We start from the raw sequence: 22,393 nt of genomic DNA on the forward strand, positions 1-22,393 counted from the left end.
CAGAAATTATGAAAGCTAGAAGATATTGCGCGAACTGCTCTTTCTAAGTGCTTATTTCATCTAAGGGATGCTGAAAGTCATAAACTTCTAAAAATTAATTGTTTTTCATTGATGTAATATATGCGATGAAAGCTCTGATTTATCACTTTTTTGAGGTCAGGGCAAATAGTTTGTTTCAATTTTTGTTTTTTTAAAAAAAATTTGTGGCATTTATCTAAAAAACCTCCAATATTTGAATTCTTTTTGAATTCTTGTAGAAAAGTTGTAAGGATTGTGCTGAGGCAGTGCAGAGTTTTTGTATAAAATGTAACATACAATTTGAAAAAATAACCACAATTTCCACTTATTGAAAACATTTCACTGCTTCCAGGCACGTACCTTACTTAAAGTACGCTTCCACTTTATATAAGGTACGTGCCTGGAAGCAGTGAAATGTTTTCAATGTTTGGAAATTGTTTGTATTTTTTCAAATTGTATTTCTTCAAATTTTCTGAAAGTTGTGCTTTATGTGCTGATTTTTTGAAATGATAAATATAAGTAACGATAGAGTTTTTAAAGATTCATGTCGGTAATAAACCCAATGCCCTAATTTCACAAAATGTGGATATTATGTAAGAAATGTGCTACAAAATGTGCCGAATTATTTTGTAGGAAATGCTTTGAGAAGTGTTGGAAATACTTCTTTCAACACCTACTACTAAGTGTTCAACACATACATCACATTTCGGAAAAAAATTCCACGCAATAAGTGCTTTTCTTATAAAATAATCCACTTATATCCGCTTTATGACATCTCGACGACGGTTTTTGGAAGTAACCCTAGTAAAGCAAGAATTGAAAACTTGCAAGAATATTGCAAGTTTATGAATTCACTTGGAAGATGATGCTATATATATTTTGCGAAACAATATTTGAAAAACAAAAATTACTTCAGCTTGAGGAACATTTACAGTCATAAGGTTCAAAACTAATCTTGTCGAATTTTTTTAGTGGGGAAAACACAATATAAGTGAAATTTATGAATTGATTCATAATAGTAATTCGGAAGTATTTTTGCTCCCTAATTGGCACTAGAAGTAAGTTTTGGTTAAGTTGTTCATATCCATGTAACTTTCGAAACCCAAATAATATTTTTGGCGAAACAATAAAACACCCTTTCAAATGAATTCAAAAACTTTCGAAAGTTTAAAAGTTTTGAATTCTTGCTTAACCAAGGAAGTGATTTAATTTTGCGTTTTTGTCATTTTGATTTGTTTAGAAGGAGAGCGAGAATAAGGGGGAGGGGCTGCAAGTGCGTGTGATCCAATGGGGCACCTGGCGTACCCTTAGCACGACATTCCTGAGGTGCATGATGGGTGCGGAGGGGTCAGTGACCCTGTGTGAGGCATACGGTCTTGTCTGGTACCATGGCGAGGAGAAGAGATCCAAACGACCATTTGTGTACGAGCCGACTCTGCCAGAAGATGGGAAGACATATGAACTGGTGAAGAGGAAGTACGAGGCAGAGTACCCTGGGAAAAGGGTTATATTTGGGAAGGAGATGGCATTCTACTGTTCGCCCAAAGAGTACTATAAATACCTGCCCAACGGATACAGACATTCTTTCCTTATAAGGTAACTCTAACAAGACAACTAAACCACCATCTGAGGGTTGTTATAGTCACTAGTACCAACTTGAAGAGACCACGCGATCAGAAAGCCGCACGAAAATTTGGAAAATATCTCCCTTTTTGACCGGTATTTTTAGAGATTGTTTTTGAGCGTTAACTTCCGACCGGTGTTTTTGAAAGAATAACGTTTTTGATTGGCAATATCGCTGTTTTCTGCACACATGCATTAAGATCAAGAAAGTAAGCGATTGGGAATAAGTCGTACATGCTCAAACTTTAACATATAGCTCGGTAGATTTTGCATTTTACGATGTACGCAATCTAGTGACAAGTGCAATTGACTCTAATCCTCTGACCAAGGGTATTAATCCTTTGAACATGATTTGATTCGGGGAGGGGGGTTGTCGCCAATTTTCGCATTGCTATTGTCACTAGATTGCGCATAAAGGGATGTGACGAAATTAGCGACAAAGGAACGACAATTTTATCGGTGATATTTGCATTGTCGTTGGTCTCGTTAAATTTTGCTCAAGTGTGCAAAAAGTAAAGAAAAGAAACTCGACCGATCACCACTGGCATTTTTCAGAAGCTGACAATTTTTATTCAATTTTGCTGCGTTTCATCAAAAACTCATTAATAAATTTAGATGCATTTTTTTGGGTATTATGCCAATTTGAGAAACTATATTGAGAAGCATTGCCGGAGGACAATGGTTCTCAATATAGTTGAGTCAAGAGGTTATTTACAAAAAAAACTATATAAATCCTCATTTAAGAAGTTTGTTTGGTATATCTGTGATGAAGAAATCGTTTCGCATATCTGCTGGTTTAATGGATCTTCCAGCATCTGAAAATTCAGCTGGTGTATTATTTACTTTTTTCTCGACCAATTAAAAAATAAATACTTCATAATATAAGTTTTATGGAAAATTGTTGTTCATATCTTGAAGAAAAATATTGAGTAGTCGTAACTGTTTGAGCAGTTTGCGGCGCCAGAAACTGGCTGCACCGCCTATGAACTGTCGATCATAGCAAAAAGTACATTAAGTCGTTTTATTATGTTTTCTTATCGTTAGAAACTAAATTTACCTACAATTTCTCACGTTTGAAAACCGAGCATACCAACAATACATGAGGAAATAACGAAAGGGCTTTCGTCGTTTTTGCCTAACTCAAACCAAACTTAGCGACTATTTCGTATGAGTGAATTTGATACTGACTGGATTAGGGCTGATCATAAGTATCGAAAAATTCGGATAATTTAGATCGAGTAATTCGAATAATTTAAAGAATATAGTGTCTCTAACTATTTTTTGTCTATAAATGATTGTCTAATTAATGCCAACATTTGCCACCCCTATGATCATAGGTTAGGAGACATACACCATGGTACCAAAGAGCTATGTACAGCATCATTTCTGCTTTTAGAGCATGAATAATGCTTCTAAAGCATGAGTTGCGCTAAGGCGTGAAAAAACCGCTTAGTTCTTTCACCTTTTGCCAAGTTGCTGCGCTACGAAATGTCGGATTTTTGTAGTCTAAAAAACAAAATCAACTCAGCTTGAAATCAAGCTCCAGTGCACAGTAGGAATACAAACGTTACCTAAGAAATAAGTTTTGAGGCTCAAAAATCGAGTGGAAAAACCACCAAAATTGTCAGAAAATAATAGAAAAAAAGTGGGTTACCGATGTTTTGAAAGATCCCAAAACCTCACTGGAGCGCATTAGAGTGGCTCATAACTTTTTCTCTTGCTACGATACAATTTCCAAAGGTACAGTTAGACGAATTCTTAAAAAATATGGCGTTTCTTCAAGAAATGCTGCAAAAATATCAGTTTGAAGAAGAAAAGCAAGTTTTTTCGTTCAAAATGGTGTATCAATATGCTCAAGAAGCCTTTCTCGTTCTAGCAGAATGTTGTTTCCATAGAAAAGGGTGCGCATCTCCGGCTGCGGAATTGTTAGAGTTTTTCGAAGAAATGGAACGAGATTCCTTGAAAAAAAAAAGCACAAAGTTTTGAGTTCGGACAAACGATCACTTATGTTTTGTGGTGCAATACGAGCAGATGGACAAAAATTGCTTGTTAAATGTCCAAACAAGTTAAAAGCTGCCGGTTTTTTGGAAATTTTGAAAAAACTGCGACAAGAAAAAATGCATTTCATGGACATTATTTTTTAACAAGATAATTCTCCTGTGCATAAATCAAAGATTATCGGCAATGTTTTCCAAGAACACGAGTGGAAGGTACTTAAATAGCCAGCATACAGTACAGATCTGAATACTATTGAAATTTCTTGGGCAATTTTGAAGCAACAATTACGACTACAGTTTTTTGAGAAAATTTAGAAGAAAAAAGCGTATGAAATTTGGAATGAAAGTGACATAAAGTCGTGAGAAACCTGTATTAAAACTATACAAACCGTCTACTAGACGGTAAAAACGCTAAATCTGCAATGACGCGTTATTAGAGAACAAATTTGAACTCAAAATGTTATATTATTACAATTCAAAGAATTTGAATTGTATTGGGGCGCTGTGCTTTTTTTAAGATATGTTCACACAATTTTCAAGGACTTTCATCTTTCAAAACGGGATAAACAGGTAAAACCAAGCGGGCATTAAGTTTCATTAGAGGCCCAAAGTGGACATTAGTAGTCCTTCAAGTGCTTAGAGTGGTGCAGCTGCTGGGATGGCCTCAGTTTAGAAGTTTTTGAGCTCAAATCGGTGCAACTTTTCATGTTTTTTTTTTGTAATTTTTTTAAGTTTTTTGTTTGATTAGTCTGAGTTTGAATTTTTTAAGTGTTGAGGAAGGCCTTTTGCGAGACAAAATTTCTCGTTATGACCGTTTTATGAGCTATATGTTTCGGTATTAAAAACACCCACAATGATACTTATTTCTGCAATTTTTTATCAATTTTTTAAAAAAATATTTGTCATTTTTTGAGTTTTCCAGCTTCAGAGGCCAGGGATTCTCCTTTATGGTTTGATAAAAGGGAACTGTATAGTTTCAAGTAACAATGGATTGGTTTTCAAAATTTTAATGTCTCGAATTTTATCAGTTTTTTTGATAAAATCTGCATTTTTTATAAGGTTTACTAAAGTTTTTGTCAATTTTTGATATTTGTCCATTCTCAAGTACCTAGAAACCTATTCCACGGTTTTGAAAAAAAGACTGCATGGTTGTTGTTTTCAATGGATTTGTTTACAACAATTTATTTTTCAAATTTGTTTCTTACGAATTTTATAAATCATTTGTCTTTTATTCTGTTTTTTTTTCCTAAGTAGCCAGATATCCTCAAACAGTGTTTTATATTATGTTATTAAATTGTTCCTAGTGGGCAATTGAATGATTTTCAACATTTTAAAGGAACTATTTTCTTTTTATTTTTTTGAAATTTGAAATTTTTAATGAAAAATATTTCCTATTGTTCTTTGTCCAATTAATTTATTAAGGCTTGGAATTGGGTTACTGGATAGCCTCTAGAGACACAGAAATGATTCTTGAGACATAAATATCACAATTTTCATCAACATTACATTAAAATTTGCAATTGATTTCATTGTTTTTAAAAAATTTTGGGTCGTTTTCGAGTTAAACAATCTTCAAGGGCCAATGAGTTTTTTCAGGCCTTGCAGATATAATACTGCAGCAATTTCAGAAACAAAAATGAGTTTTGGACATATTTCCGAAATAGGTATATTTAAAGGGAGCAAATTTTGCCTTAGGGGTAAAAGCTTCAAAGTTTTAGCAATGATTATATTTTTGTTTAGATTGTTTGTTTCTCAATTTTTTGAGATGATTTTGTTTGTTTTGGCTGGCATTGTTCAATTGATCCACTGGTCAGGTAGAGTACTTCTAAGTTTTTCATTCAATTCTTTGAATTGTACTTCAGGACTTGTCCTGATATGTTTTGATGTTGTATTGCATTTTAAAAAATCTTCAGGCGTACGTAACTTTTTGGTACCTTAGTGTAGCATGCGGGTTGTATTTTTCAGACATCCGTTCAAGGCAGTTAGTTCGATGGTGCGGTCTATGAGTAAGGAGAAGGAACCAGGCTACCATACTTTCCAGCCAGACGAGGTCCGGTATGAGGACATCTGGAACCTTTACAACCACGCTAGAAACACAATAGACCCAACCGCCACAATTATTGGTAAGTATATTGAAGGAACAGTACAAGCTTGAACCAGAGTCCATCAGACCTGATTCAGAGAATTTCCAGAGAGTAAGTAAGTCTTGGCAGAGAGATGCCGAAGACTTGAGAGCTCTCTGGTCAGAGCCGAACCCAAGTCTTGGGTTTTTGTCTTGGGTTTCCAGAATGATGTCACTGTAAGTATACAAAAAGACGATTAGCGTAGTTTTTAAACTTTCCTGGTCTCAGACTCAGACCTAAAGAAAAAATGGTTCATAGTGCTGCTGCACTAAAATTTGACTCTCAAGACTTGGCCAGCTTTGTTCAGAGATCACGCAAGACTTAGATTTCTGTCCAGAGCAAAATGAAGGCTTTCAACCCTAGGCTAGACCTTAACATATGAAAAGACCATGCTCGACCAAAAAGGCACCAATAGACCACGCTGTTCTCAAAAGGGCTATGAAAATAATTTTGCCAGACTTCATAAATCACCTGGAATTTCGCTGGAACCAAAAAGTTACGCTGGATTTTTGCGCAACCCAAATTTTGTCACTCTGGACATTTGCTTGAACCCAAAATTAGTTTTCCTCAACCAAAATTATCGGTAGTAGAAAATGCGTTGAGCGAAAGTCAAATTAAAAGTTCTGAAAATATTTTTTCATGGGTCTCTTCAAATCATGAATGAAGCAAAAGTCTTTTTTTCAGTCTAGATTTTTAACGTGCAAACTTATTGCTCACAATTGCTTAAAAAAATTAGCCAGCACGTATGCTCCTCTATTTTTGCATTTCTGGAAAACCATTAATTTATCAAAAATCTTCATTGTTAAAAATGGCAATTCATTATTTTGAAAAGGAAAAATACTGAAAAGCCTGGCTAATGGGAAGAAGGCTATTGAAATTAAACTACCTAGTTTGATTCAATGGTTTTATGTCCGACTGCATCGGTGCATTACTGGCTAATCTCGTTGCATTGCTGCTTCATTATGCGTAGCAGGAAAAGACATTATTTTTCTCCATACTTATAAAAAAAATCAGAGTTACAAAGACTTTTGCTCAGCTCAAGCCATGAAAAGACCATGCTTGACCGAAAAAGCCTATGAAAAGACCAGGCTTGGCACAAAAATTGCTATAAATAGACATTTGCTCGACCTATGAAGAGTTCAAGCTCGACTGTGAATTCCTATAAAAAGATTTTTCAAGACCCAAGAAAAGACTTTTGCGCTACCTTAACTAAGAAGCTCGACTGTCCTATTATGGTCAAAATTGACCCCCACAAGTTTTCTGCGTTATGCGAAAAAAGGGCTTGTGAACCGGGGTCTTCTGTTATGTATCTCATGAAATTTGAAATTGGCAAATATTTTAATGAAAACATACCAAGTCGCCAGGCTGCCACATCAAGAAACCTACGCATTCAGAGGCGGGAAGCTTGTGTTAAAATTCCTCGTCCAGGTGCAATTGTTGAGGACTCTAGTAGAATTCGATCAGACCCCTTTTCATGTATTTTTTATACAGAAACGATGTGACGTCCTATGCCAAGATAGCCTCAGATCAGACTCGGAAGTCTAAAAATTGTCAGGTCATACTTGGATAATTTGGTGCGCAGAGAAATTTGTGCAAAGAGGAGAAGTTTAATCGTGTAAGATCTGTTAAGATACTTATCAGATCTTATAAGATAATAATTCAATTTTGCTGAAATGTTATCTTATAAGATATGATAAGTATCTTATCAGATCGTACACGATAAAAGTTCACGTAGGGCTAAATTTTTATCGCGTAAGATCTGAAAAGACATGTTTTAATGATTTCGATATAACCGTATAACGTAGTCAAGTTCTTATGAAAGTAAAAAACAATCGGTCAACTAACCAATTTTGAAACGATAAATGTTTGTTGTTCTTTGACTCCAGTATTATTCTGAGTCTTAACTAGGTACTATGGCTAAATTTAGCAGTCCAAGATAGTTCTGGTCTTTGAAAAAAAATTTACAGCTTAGATTGATAATTTCTATCTCCGAAAGAGCCCCAAACACTCGAATAACTTTTTTCACAATATCTTAAGTCTCAAAAGACAATATAAGATAATTTTCTCTTGGTTGCTCTGACGCTTAAGTGTTGCATGATTTAGTTTTTTGGCTACTGCTTGAAAGCAACACTGAGTTGTCTTCAATATTAAGACTGTCATAGTTAAAAAAAATTTATCGTATAAGACCTGATAAAAATCTTATCAAAAAGCTGAGTCATAGCTTTCCGAATGTTTATCTTGTAAGATCTTATAAGATTCTTATAAGATTTTACACGATAAAAATTTTTGACAGGCAGAATTTTTATTATGTAAGATCTGATAAGCCAGAATTCTTATCTTGTAAGATCTGACAAAAGTGAACTTTATCGTGTAATATCTTATCAGACCTGATAAAATTTTTCATCGTGTAGGACCTGATAAATTGTCTTACAAAGTCTTAGTCAGGCGACGCATAGTCTTGTAAGTACTTATGAGACAATTTTGTTATAAATTTGTAAGATCTTACAAATTAAAAATTCTCAAATGTCTGGGGCGTGTTCAAAATAAGCAACAGATCCATCCGAGGATCTTGAGTGATGACAAAGATAAGTTTTTGCAGTCCCGAAATAGGACAAATAGAGCCCGTGTGCATGAACTGCTGGAATAACACGCAATTGAAAAGTTTGCAACAAGTGATATTCACTCGCTCTAAACCTACCTTCCATTGGTTGCAATAATGGTTCGAAAAGAACCATTTATTTTCCCGGTGAAACTTGACAAACTTTTAGTCAAACTTGACAAAGGAAGCCAATTGTCTTCTTGGACAGTTTTTTCGAGTATAAAACTCGAGTTGAAGGACAACCCTTTTGGCATACAGTTCTAGATCACCTATAATTTTATACATTAAGATAAAAGCCACTAAATTTTTGATAGGAAAGCCAGACGCAATGTGACTAGAAATGCTGATGGTCATTGAAGGCATCAAAGTGCGCTCCATATGAGTGTGCAATTTTCCAATAATTGGCGCTTGGGACGCCCTGGGAAGCATCATATGTTTTGCAGAAAAACATAAACAAGGAGACAATATAAAGGACGATATGACGGAGTATATTTTTTCTGATTAAAGATAAAAACAGTACCATTTTACTATTTGTTTCTTTGTTTTTAGAAATTAGAGCTTGTCTCCTCTACTTTGAAGACAAGGAGGTAAAAAAAACTGATTGCATTAGTTCATATGCCACTTGCGACATAAAACTGCAGTGTAGCAGATCGTTCGAAGACGTGTCAGAAGACGTTCTATTGATGGGGTTCCGTATATGGCCCAAAACTCAATCTATCTGCTTTAATTTGACATATAGTTTCAAAACCTAATTAAGTTTTAAAAAGTATTGAAGTTCAGGAATGATAAAAAGATTGATGGGGATCATTATTCGGGGATCATTAACCTGGAAATAGAATTCCGAGACCTCAGCCGGCTAAGCAAAAAACATAGACACAGGACTTCAACTGCGTCAGTAGAGGGATAAAGCTGCAAAATCTCAAGTGGGTCAGCAAAAAAAAAGATTATTACGAGACTTCAACTGCAAAAAGAAAAGGCGAGGTTACGTCAACCTTAAGCGTACGTTCAGCAAACTAGTGGCGTCGCATTCATGGTGAATTAGGAAATATTTGGCTTTCTTGGAATAAGAGATTTGACGATGAAAAATCTTTATTTCTCTAAATGTGATCACTGAAATGGCAGCACATATAGCTGACAAATAACTTTTCATTCACTTCCTTTTTTCAGAGGCCCGGTGTTTGATTTAAAGGTTTCACTAATTTTTATATTGAGTTCCACTACACAACCTGCTATTTTGCTGCAGATTCCGCTAGATCGTTCGTTGATTGCGAAAACTAATTGAGAAGCGCTTGCTTTCACGCCAAAAAAAATCAAGTAAAAAAATTTCCTGCGTACTTAGGAAGCATATTGAGCAACTCGAGTTTCTGGTAATAAAAACAATGATACCAAACTAAATTTCAAATATCAGAAAACAACACGCTATCGGACGCTGCAAAGAACTCACATTAGCTAAAATTGAAATTGACATATATCTATTTTGCCAGAAGTTAGATTGAGAGAAGTTTTCAAATAAGTAATCAGAAGATATTGCTATGCTAAAAGTTCCAAAATGCACTTTTTAAACAAGAAATTTTACTACTCTGCCGTGGTAAGTTCTTCAAAAATTAACTGTTGAACACGGTAAAATAATCAAACGTAAGTCCGCAAGTCAAGAATAAAGCTATTTTTGTTAGAAAAACGAAAAAAAATTGTGACTATTATTTTGCAAGAGGTTCAAATCTTTAAATTTGTTTATCTCGAATTTTGTCAGCAGAATACAATGTATGTCTGCTTGTCTTAATCTAAACATTGACTTATAACTTCTTAAAGTTTTAAAGAAAAAATGACAACAAATGTTAGAGTATACACTCTATTAAGCATGTAATCATTAGCTAGAACTTGAAATGATTCTCAATATAAGAGAGCGTGGTAAGATTCTCCCAGTGTGGACCAGTTGAATCAGTAGAGAGCACAGGATTGCAATTAAGAGACTTTGTGGTTGCAACCCAAAAGGTCCCAAACTTTACCCTCATTACCATGGTGTTGACATCTAATCAACACAACGAGCAAAGAGGTGTCAAACGGGCAAGAAATTCAACAATGCGGGGGAAAATTGAAACTCTGATCCTGACAATTGTTTTTCTAATACATTAGCTAACCTCTGACATGACCACAGAAAATGTGAAACAAATTTGATGACCATAAAAACGATCACTCCACTCCCTCCCTTTTGCAGCACTTAAAAAAACTTGTCAATTTGATATCATCATTCAGGATTTTCAGAATAAATAGATCAAAGCATGTTTCGTGAGCACACAAACTTCGTTAGCAAATATTGAGCTAAGAACCAAAAACTGATTGAACAAGGAATAAATCTAAACAAGGTTTCAATTTAAAGCAATCAGTGGAACTGTAAAAGTAACTAAAGAACAGTATCAAAAAGTATATTTTAGATATTATACTTTTAACTGTTTTAACTGGTGTACTACTTCTTCACTCTTAGTTGCTTAACCCTCTATCATTTAAGCGCAATTTCTTCTCACCCTTCCATCAATTTAATTTCCCAATTTTTATTCTTTATATACTTGTTGCAGGTAATATTTAAAATTAGGAGTACGATGGTTTTGGGTTAAGATTCGCAGCTAGCACAAGCATGAGATATGTAGGGTTTGGGAAAGAATTTCAGGTTAATTGAAAATTTTGCAGCATAATGTAGTGTAGGGGTATTAAAATATATCGGGTTACATGAATCGGAATCCAAAGGGATTTCAACGTATACTTGGCTAGAGAGATGAAGCCTTGGGTAACAAGAAAGAACCAGAAAACAGGTTATAATAAATTGCAGGCATTCGAGAACTTAAGACCAATTGGTGTAATAGTTCGTAGTACACTAGGCTTCCAAGTAAGAGATGCTGGTTCGAATGCAGTACTGGTCTATTTTCACAGTAGTTGAGCGTGCTTTGTTGGAGCTGAGCTCGCTAAGCTTGCGTAGGACGAAAACTATTACTGTATCCTATTTTTATCCGGATTATCCATCCCCCTAGCGAGGAAATTGTGTTTAGCAAATCAGAAACAGCCGCGTATACCACGTCAGCAGAAAAATTGTTAACAAATTGAACAAAAATAAGAACTCATAACAACTCCAACTGTCTTGTCAGCCTAACAACTCGAGCTAGCACATAAACTCAGCAATAAAATTGTTGAAATAATATAATCTTGAGCAGTATATTTGTTACTGCGTCTTGCTAAAACCAAACCCTTGAGCAGTATATTTGTTAAAATTAAACTGTCTTTATAACGAAAATTTGTCTTGAGCAATATTATATCAAATATTGTGTCTTGTATCGAAAACGTCTCGAGCAGTGAATTCAATTTTCTGTGTCCTGATTTCCAGTCTTCAACTCGTGAGTACTCTGCGAAAATTGCAACACACACACACACCTAGGATTAAGTTAGAAACCAATTTTCATAACACTTCTTAGGCATATATTTTTGCCTTAGATTTGTTTCATCAAAACGATTGAACTGGTAAACAAATAAAGATCCCGTATTGTGTGATCTGTGGACCCAGTTCGATTGAGAAATATCCAAAACTAAGTTAGTTAAATTACTTAATGCAACGGTAAGTATAGCAGAGCGGGTATACAGTTACAAAGACCAACTGCATAAACGAAGTATCCGGAAAGATTTTGTAACCACTCAGAACGAACTGGGCGGTGTAAAACTTTCTTTGTGAAACACAAGGAGAGCAGCCGTTACATTTGGTCCGCCGACCCGGACAGTGAAATACAAACTGCTGTCCAACTCAACAAGTGAAGTGCTAAAGGCATCAACGAAAAAAGCAAAACTCAACAGGCAATTCAACGACGCAAAACCAATTAGGCAAAGTGCATTAGAAGTTGAATATCAAAGCTTAATTAAAGCAAAAAAACTAAAGTACTGTAGGGATTCAAGCTGAAGTCCCAAAGTACAAACGAAGTGACTACGTCACAGAGTCAAGACATTTTGCAAAGACAGATTAGCAACTGTAAAAAACGACTCGACGAAAAAACTCATGAGGGCCAGGAGCTAATCAGAAACAATAATAGATCAAGCAAACTCAAGACCATTTATCAACGGATACTGAAACTTGACGACTCTTATTGCACTCTTTCTCGGAAGCGGGCAACTACTCTTCGTGATCCCGAATTGTTTGAACGTTACGAAGCCGAACGACTAAACTTCTTACAAACATTAAACGCAGAGTGGTTACCATATATCCGCGGAGAAACAAACATGACGGATCAACAGAATCAAACTGTTCAATTGACAAGCGATGCAGAACCAACTGCCGCGAAGATTTCACAGTCTGTTGGAGGAGTTTCTCAACGAATTGTTGAAAATGGAAACCCAAACAAGGACAATGATTTAAAGGCCTCCTCTGATATACGAGCTAAAAAGGCAGAAAAACTTGCGGCTTTAGAGAAAGACTTTGCAGCAAAAATGAGGTTGAAGAAAATTGAATTCGAATTGAAAAGGAAAGAGCTTGAAATGGATATGCAACTTTTTGAAGAAGAAGGTGCACTGAAACTGGAATACGAGAAAGAAGCTCTTGACGCAAGAGCAACAGATTCTGATGAAAGTGCAGCCCCTAGTATTCGAAGTAGATCGCCATTCAATTGGAAAACCCCTAAGAACAAAGATGTTTCCGGTTGGCTCGATAACTCGGATAACTTCTCCAACTTGCACGATTATAGTTTCGAGCGTGCGAAAACCAGGATCGACAACAATTATCCCAGGGTAAGCTTCAACCGCGAAGGTGTACTTAAGTCACGGTCACCAAGTGGACAGCGTGCCAGCGCAGCCTGGGAACAAGACAAGTTTAAGCGCAACAAACCAAGCAGTAGTAGTCAACTACCTATATTGAAGTTGAGTTCATTCGACGGAAACCCCCTAGAGTGGCCGGAGTGGTCGAATATGTTCAAAGCAACGGTTCACCATCGCGATATACCTGACTCAGAGAAAATGAGCCACTTGAAAACATTGTTGACAGGTAAAGCAAAGTCAGCTATATCAGGAATGGGCTATTCGGGAGAGTTTTATGCTCAAGCGTGGGACCTCTTGGGACGGATGTTTGGGCGACCTTATCTAATTGTCGACGCTCAGCTTAACATATTGCGCAAACAACCAAATCGGATGCACGACTCAAAGGCTATAATTAATTACTCAATAACAATCAGCAACCTAGTTAATGTACTGAAGCAATACAATTATGAGGGCGATCTGTGTTCAAGTTCAACACTGCAAGTGGCAATTGAAAAACTGCCCACAAACTTGAAAGAAAAGTGGTTCTTTTTCGTTGACGAGTGTCAAGAAGATAGACCCGGTCTCACTCTCCTTGAAAAATGTTTAGCTCGAATGGCTTTTGTCCATGAAGGAATGCCATCAACCAAGAGCGAACGAAAGGAAGATGATCGACCAAACGCTAACACGGAAAAACGATTCTTAAAATCGTCAAATATCAGTGCGAGTTCGAATGCGAACGAAACGAAGCAAATGCAAAACATCAACTGTCCACTGGCGGATGGCACTCATAAAATATGGAACTGTCCAATATTTAAGAGTAAGAATGTCACCGATCGCTATGCGGCAGTGAGAAAAGAACGCTTATGTTATGGTTGCCTAGGGAAAGGGCATGCAATCAAAGATTGCAAAGTCCACCCGTGCGGTATAAATGGATGTACCAAAAAGCACAACAGATTGCTACACTCAGAAAACCAAATGGACGAGGGCAGTCACGCAGTTAATGTAAGCGCAGCAACAATCGACCAGAGTAACCAAGTTACTAGTTTTCATCAAATCGTTCCGGTATCGGTTCAGAGCGGTGGTAACAGGTTGACTACCTACGCTTTCCTCGATAGTGGGTCAACAGTATCATTCATTGATCAAAGTGTCAGGGATCAACTACAAGCCAAAGGCACGGACGTTACCTTGAACACAGCTGGCATATATGGGACGCAAGATTTGAGGACAGAAAAGGTTCCTATCACAATAAAGGGACTGCATTCAAAGGTGCATTCGATTGAAGCGTTTGCACACGCATCAATCTCGTTGGGAAACACAACATATGAATACAAGGAACTGAAGAACAAATTCAGACACTTGAATGTTCTCGCTAACAGAACATTCAACCTGATGGAAGTAGGCATCATACTTGGACAAGATGCCTACGAAATTCAACTTCCATTGAAATATAAGATGGAACACGAAGTGAGCCTTTCGCCGTCTTAACAGAATTAGGATGGGTAGTCAGTGGTCCCATGACAGGCAAGAAAAGTCAAAATGTTTGTCATTTCGCTTCCACAGAAGATGTGAAAGTGGCCGAAAATATACAATCATGGTGGGACATAGAAATTTATGCTTCCAAAATAAATGTTGTAAGTCAATCAAAGAAAGAGCAACAAGCTCAGAAGTTTCTAGAGAGCACTACAAAGTTTACAGGCGAGCGGTACGAAGTGGGCATGCTCTGGAATGAACCAGAACCCAATGTTCCAAACAATTACAGCTCGGCCATTGGTCAGCTCTACTCACTGGAACAACAATTTCAACGAGACCCAAATTCAAAAGAATTGTATCAACAGTCAATTGATACAGATGTTGAAAAGGGGGTTTGTGAAGATCCTTGGTAAATTGGAAGTCAAAGGCACTTTCGGAAAGGAATGGTATTTGCCACACCATCCAGTGCTAAACCCCAACAAACCGGGTAAAGTTCGCCGTGTTTGCAACGCTGCAGCAAAATACAAGGATATATGCCTAAATGACAAGTTGTTAGCCGGACCCGAGCTACTACACGGGTTGATTGGAACAATATTCAGATTTCGAGAAGGACCAATAGCCCTAACCGCAGATATTGAATCAATGTTTCTGCAATTGCAAGTTCCTGAACGGGATAAAAGCTGCTTGAGATTCCTGTGGTGACCAACAGTGAACAAACCTGTGCAAATTTACGAGTATCAGCGTCATATTTTCGGCGCAAAGAGTTCACCAACATGTGCCAACTACGCTCTGAAACGAGTAGCCATCGATAAGGAGGACGAGTTCCCAATTGCAGCAAAAGCAATCCAAAACAACTTCTACATGGACGATTTCATCAAGTCAGTCGAGACACCTGAAGAAGCAATCACGGTTTTCAAACAACTGCAACTCCTTCTCTCAAAACATGGATTTGAACTGAAGAATTGGATCACCAACAGCGACGTGGTAACCAACGCAATCCCAGAGGACTTAAGATCAATCAGCAAAACAAAGCAGGTTGAAGTAGAACCCAACCAGGAAAGGTCATCGGTGCTTGGGCTTCAGTGGACGATTACCGATGATAGTCTACAGGTTTGTAGAGGTACAAGCAAAAAAGTTGAGACCTCAATCACCCAAAGGAAGTTCTTATCTCTAGTTTCTTCAGTGTTCGATCCTCTTGGACTGTTTGCACCATTCAGTGTTCATTTGAGACGACTTCTGAAGAGCATCTAGACAAAAAATGGACAACATTGGGACAACTCAGTAGAACCTAACGAAGAAGAAGAGTTTCTGAATTGGAAAAACCAGCTCCCAGAAGTAGCAGAAACCAGCATTGATAGAAGAGACTTCAGCATAGCCAAGGAAAAATGGGAACTTCATGTGTTTGCCGACGCATCTGAAGACACAATGTGCGCAGTGGCATACCTACGTTCAAAGCCCTAAGAATACTCAGCAGACTTAGCATTTGTAATCGGCAAGTGCAGAGTTGCACCGATGCGACACCTTTCCATACCACGCTTGGAACTACAAGCAGCAGTGATGCGGGTGAGACTTAAAGAACAGATAGTGAAGGAACACGAATCGAAGATTCACAGTTGTAACTTTTGGACAGACTCCACTACTGTTCTGCAATGGATTTATAGCTCCCACCGTAAGCAACAGATGTTTGTTGCAAACAGAGTGGCTGAGATTTTGGATACAACTAATGTTTCACAGTGGAATCATGTGAGTGGTATTAACAATCCAGCTGACATCGGGACACGAGCGACCAATGTTGACGAACTTAAGAGAAGCTAATGGCTCACAGGGCCGGCCTGCGCAACGAGAAAACGAATGGCCTGAACAGGTGAATTTAACATTTGATTCAGAAGAACAGAACGATCATAAATGTCTTCTCAGCAAAGGTTGAAGAGAAGAAGCTGATGATTCAGTGGGAACGATTCAGCAATTTCAATCGACTTGTAAATACAATGGCATACGTACAGCGCGTATTTAGAAAACACAAACCGGCAACAACAACACTAAGTGTTGAAGAAAGAGAGGGTGGACAAGCAGGCATCTTCAGACTACTGCAGCAAGAACAGTTTGCTGAAGAGATGACATCTCTCAAGGCTGAAAAGGAAATTCTAAAAAACAGCAAAATCCTCCAGTTTTTGACCAGCATAGACCAGCAAGGACTTATTCGTGCCCAAGGCAGAATAGGTAAAAGTCAACTGAACTTCGAAACCAAGCATCCAATACTGTTACATTGGAAGCACCTTGTAGTTGATTTATTCTTGCGAAATGAACATAAGAATAGTCATCACGAAGGTACTGAACATGTCAGAAACATAGTTCAGCAGAAATTCTGGATCCTAGGCATACGAAATGCTTTGAGATCGATCAAAAACAAATACATTAGATGTTGAAAGGGAAGAGCCCAAACAAAGGCACCAGTAATGGCAGGTCTACCTGAACGATTAGTCGCATCAACAGTGATCTCGAATGTGGGCGTAGAATATTTCGGACCATTCACAGTAAAGATTGGTCGAAGAAACGAAAAGCGTCGGTGCTGTCTATTCACATGCCTTACTGTACGTGCGGTACATATAGAGATTGTAACAAAACTAGACACTGATTGTTGTCTGAACGCAATTATGCGATTCATTGCACGAAGAGGCAAACCGGTCAAAATGATTAGCGATAACGGGACAAACTTCGTTGGAGCTGAAAAAGAACTGGCAGAGTATATAGCAGCATGAAACAAGGTGCGAATTGAAGAACATCTGATTCTACAAGGAATCAGATGGAAGTTCAACCCACCTGCAGCACCACACTTTAGAGGAGTGTGGGAAAGACTGGTTAGGAGTTGCAAGAAGGCAATGTATGCAGTGCTGGGCAATCGATCAGTCACGGAGGATGTTCTTTCAATCACGATGTGTCTTGTTGAACAGACGTTGAATGCTAGACCGCTGACGCCGGTCAGTTCTGATGCTACGGATTTAGAAGCTATTATTCCGAACCATTTCCTACTTGGCAACAAGAACCTTTGTTTACCGTATCTATCAGGTGCAGAGCAATTTGTTGATCATAGAAAGCTCTTCCGACAAACACAAGCTTACGCAGACCTCATCTGGGACAGATTCCGTAAAGAATACTTGCCAACGTTGAATAGTCGAAAGAAATGCCAGACCACAACGGATAGAAGTCTTCAGCAGGGTGATCTTGTGTGGTTAGGGGAAGACAGTGACAAACGTGGATATTACAATCTGGGTCGAATAACCGAAACCTTTGAAGGTTCCGTCGGAGTGATTCGATCAGCGAAAATCCGAACGAAAGCTGGATACTACAAGAGACCAGTAGTGAAGCTCGCTCCAGTGCTATCAATGGACGAAGATGTTTTCACGAAGGAAAACAGGGCCGGCGATGTTGGAGCTGAGCTCGCTAAGCTTTCGTAGGACGAAAACTATTACTGTATCCCATTTTTATCCGGATTATCGATCCCCCTAGCGGGGAAATTGTGTATAGCAAATCAGAAACAGCCGCGTATGCCACGTCAGCAGAAAAATTGTTAACAAACTGAACAAAAATAAGAACTCATAACAACTCCAATTGTCTTGTCAGCCTAGCAACTCAAGCTAGCACATAAACTCAGCAATAAAATTGTTGAAATAATATAGTCTTGAGCAGTATATTTGTTACTGCGTCTTGCTAAAACCAAACCCTTGAGCAGTATATTTGTTAAAATTAAACTGTCTTGATAACAAAAATTTGTCTTGAGCAATATTATATCAAATATTGTGTCTTGTATCGAAAACGTCTCAAGCAGTGAATTCAATTTTCTGTGTCCTGATTTTCAGTCTTCAACTCGTGAGTACTCTGCGAAAATCGCAACACACACACACACACCTAGGATTAAGTTGGAAACCAATTTTCATAACACTTCTTAGGCATATATTTTTGCCTTAGATTTGTTTCATCAAAACGATTGAACTGGTAAACATATAGAGATCCCGTATTGTGTGATCTGTGGAGTTCGATTGAGAAAAAATCCAAAACTAAGTTAATTAAATTAGTTAATGCAACGGTAAGTACAGCAGAGCGTATATACAGTTACAAAAGCGATCTGCATAAACGAAGTATCCGGACAGATTTTGTAACCACTCAGGGCGAACTTGGCGGTGTAAAACTTTCTTTGTGAAACACAAGGAGAGCAGCCGTTACATGCTTATACACCCTAACATACATCGGGTCTTTTCTGCCCCCCCCCCCCCAGCTTAGTGGGCTTATATTTTTTACGCCTCCCAAGAACACGTGCTATTTTCTTACATAATACCGTGCTATATAAATTTGTAACTGGGGGCGTAAAACACATTGAGGGGGGGGGGGGCGAAACAGAATAGATCCCATACATTTATGAATTTGCCTAGACGCAGATGACTTTGTGCGTGACCCTGAGGGAATGTTGAGGAAATATTGTTCTATCTACAATATAGAGTACTGTGACGCCATGCTCCACTGGAACAACCAAGTCTTCAATGAAGGTAAGAGAAAATCAAATCTCCTCAGTGCCGATGCCTAATTATTCTTCTAGAACATTCTAGAACATTCTTTGACTTATCAGGCGACTTTTTCACGCTTTCGTTCTTCATTTTCGAGTGATCTCTATTGCTCTCACAAAGTAAAGATTGTTGCATGGTTGCGAGGTCCATGGCGACAATCCCGGCGTGGTCAACTATTGTTGCACCCAAAAAAATTATCTAGGCTACAGCCCCTGAATTAAATTGCATCGCCTGTCGTTCGAAAGCAATTCTTCCGACATTAGTCGGTTGATGTTTGTAATTCCCCATTAGATACGCCAGAATAATAATAATGGGACAGATTTTATATGAGTACAGACTTAAAGCATATATTTGAGATCGAATTTGTCTGTAGAATCTGCAGCGTCACATTTGCAATTTTCTTTAACCTTCAGAAAGTCAGTTTTGAGGATTCTTGATTCGATCGGATGTCTGAAAAAAGCGCAAATTGTTTGTTTTAAGCAGGTAGAAATCGGAAGCAGTGCTAGTGTTGAGTCAATGTTCAAGACCCCGTGAAAGTGGCTGAAAATAAACCTGGACACCGTGGCACGTTACAAAAATTTTCGAAATTCGAAATTTCTAATCGAAAATTTTTGAAAAGTTAGTTTTGACTCGGGAATCAACTTGCAAGTGTTATCCGATTCTTGGTCAAGACTTGTTGGACTTGCATTTAGGAATCAATTTTGGGGCTACTGGGCAGCAACCAATTTGTTGCTGCCCAATACGGAAAAACCAGAATAGACTTTCAACTAGACATCGCCAGTACTGATATTGATTTGGCGTTAGGTCCGGGCAACCTGATTATTGAGCAAGGTTATTACACTAAAAGGAAGAACGATCATTGCTTCCACGGAAACAATTGATCACACTTTCATCTTTATCTGGATCTAACACATTATGGTAGCATTCAAAAACAAGAAAAAAATGCTGGATACAATCTTTGAAAAAGCAACCAAAGAAAAAAAGATTTCTGACCATAAAAAGTTGAACACAAGGGCGTAGCCAAAGGAGTGCTACTCAATCTACTTCTAGACATCATACTGTGCATCCAATAGTAATTACAGTCTATAACGAGAGTTGAACGAGACATTCAGAGGAAAAAATGAAGACAAAATTTCCAAATATTTCAGAGAGCTCTGAGCATAAGACCATTTGAATTCATCACCGTCCCAGAGAAGAAGACAGAAGACATTATCACATAATCTTCTCTTTTACCAAAAATCGAAGATTTCTAAAAAAAACTGAAAGGAACACACTATTTCATGAGCTTAAATCTAAAAAAGGATTATTAGGAGTCAAATTAAAAATCAACTTTATTAAAATATTAACTTTTGATTGATTTGTAAGATTCGAAAGATTGTCTGAAACAATGCATTGTCCCTATAATTATTTGGCTAATCTATTAAAATTAAAGTTGGGAAGTTCAGCTGAAAAGATCGAAACTTTCCTAGCTAAAGTCCAAAATCCGAGCTATTAAACCTTTTTAGTTAAATAGTTTTTTAAGCAGAAAATTTTTCTACTTCCATTAAAAAAGTGCCCAAAAGCGCTAGTTTTTCACACATGTTTTTCACTCAAGTTTTTCTTAATAACAAATTTGTTCACACACGCTATGTAAACAAAGAAGGCGTTGAATAATGAATTAATGTTGTTGCTTAAATTAATTGGTCAGGTTGTTTCTTTTTTCAGAGATGGAGAAATGGGGCGCCTCCTGGTTTGTGGATCTGATCAACTCCAGCACAGTGAAGAGACAGCCAGATGTGCAGAATCTTCTGGAACACCCCCCAGACATGTCACACTTCACAGCAGAGATCAGAGAGACAATCGAAGAGAACCTAGTCTTCTACAAGAAACTATACCAACACAGACTAACTACTGATTCTGATAACAGTGCATAAATTCTAACGCTTATCTACTAGAAGTCACCGGAATTATGTAAAACACCCACTGCTTGTCGAAGCAATTTTAACTTCAAATTTGACACTCTTGTCAAAATTTACGATATTTTTAATGTATCTAAGTTGAGAAGATGGGTCTCTTGATGAACAGTACAGGTCGAGATCATGGCATTTGGAGGCATAATTTTGGAACTTGATAGTTGAATTGAAACCAAACTAGAGTGATTTGAAAACTGCCTTTCTGGCTGTCTACCGCGGATAATGGTCATGTTTAGATTACATTATATAGCCTTATTAGCCCCACTTAGCCTTGTAATGACATATTTTGATAGCTAGTCTCACATCGTTCTATCACCCTAAATATGTCACCCGGGTCGAGGTTTGGCGGTGAATTTTCGTAAGAAATGCGGTGAAAAGCGGTGAATTATTTTTTTTCACCGCATTCACCGCATTTCTTACGAAAATTTACCGCATGCACCGCAATTCTTACAAAAAAATTCACCCAAAAACCTCGACCCGGGCTTTATTAACGCCAATAATAATCTTGCTCAGCACTTCTGACGAAGATAAAATGTAAGCAGTAACTACTGATAAACTATTTAATTTTAGGGTTTCCAGGGAGTTTTTGCAGACAACACTGACATTCCGTTGTAAAATGCAAGAATTTCGTTAACTCAGTTGTACAGATCATGTTGCAAAACTTTTTGAGCATGAAGTTCTTCAAAAAAAACTTTATTTTCGCTTGCTCGAAATTATTTAGTCTATTTTTGGAGAAATGTTTCAACAATTACGAACAGGGTTTGTATGAAACTACTAATCGTCTGCTTTAGGTTTTCGTTGTTTGTCCAAATGACATTTTTTTAAAATAAACTATTGTGAAAATTAGATTCCTTAACCGTGGACAACAGTGAGGGCGTGTACAAAGACTTAAGAATTTGAGATGGTATTGTAAAGTTTTACACATTTAAAAAAAACTTCAATGCGATGCTGACTCAAAGAAAGTAAACAGTTGATCCAAGAACACAGGGTATACTTGTTTCAATAGTTCTCCAAATGTAACCAAGAAGACACGGGTCTTTAAAAAACTGCTGTCACATGAAAGACATCAAAGAGATTATGGTGGACTGCCAAAATAAAAACATAACCGCTAGCTTCGGGTAAATTGCTCTCGAACAACTGGTGAGATAAGTTACGGGTGGGATAATGGGTGCTGGTGCATAATGATTTGAGCGGTGAATAGGGGTTGGGGGGATGGGAGATCGAGCGAGGGCGTCAAACTCTAAGAACCGCCCTTCACACCATAAATTTGTCTCCAGAACAGTTGCCG

At 37.6% G+C, this 22,393-nt stretch overlaps 1 protein-coding gene across 4 annotated transcripts in view; it reads left to right on the forward strand.

Moving 5' to 3' along the window:
• Positions 1-21,167, forward strand: part of LOC142342535 (uncharacterized) — a 30,036-nt gene extending 8,869 nt beyond the window's left edge. For 2 of the 4 annotated variants that reach the window (XM_075393889.1, XM_075393890.1), the window contains exons 3-6: positions 1,259-1,614; positions 5,604-5,761; positions 19,022-19,135; positions 20,858-21,167. In XM_075393889.1, the coding sequence (XP_075250004.1) occupies positions 1,259-1,614; positions 5,604-5,761; positions 19,022-19,135; positions 20,858-21,066 (837 nt within the window). In that variant the 3' untranslated portion in view covers positions 21,067-21,167. The remainder of the gene's footprint in view (positions 1-1,258; positions 1,615-5,603; positions 5,762-19,021; positions 19,136-20,857) is intronic. The other 2 variants (XM_075393891.1, XM_075393892.1) reach the window with 2 other exon arrangements.
• The last annotated feature ends 1,226 nt before the right edge of the window (positions 21,168-22,393 follow it).

This window comes from Convolutriloba macropyga, chromosome 7, assembly GCF_964194025.1.
Source record: "Convolutriloba macropyga chromosome 7, txConMacr16.3, whole genome shotgun sequence".
NCBI classification, from domain to species: domain Eukaryota; kingdom Metazoa; phylum Xenacoelomorpha; order Acoela; family Convolutidae; genus Convolutriloba; species Convolutriloba macropyga.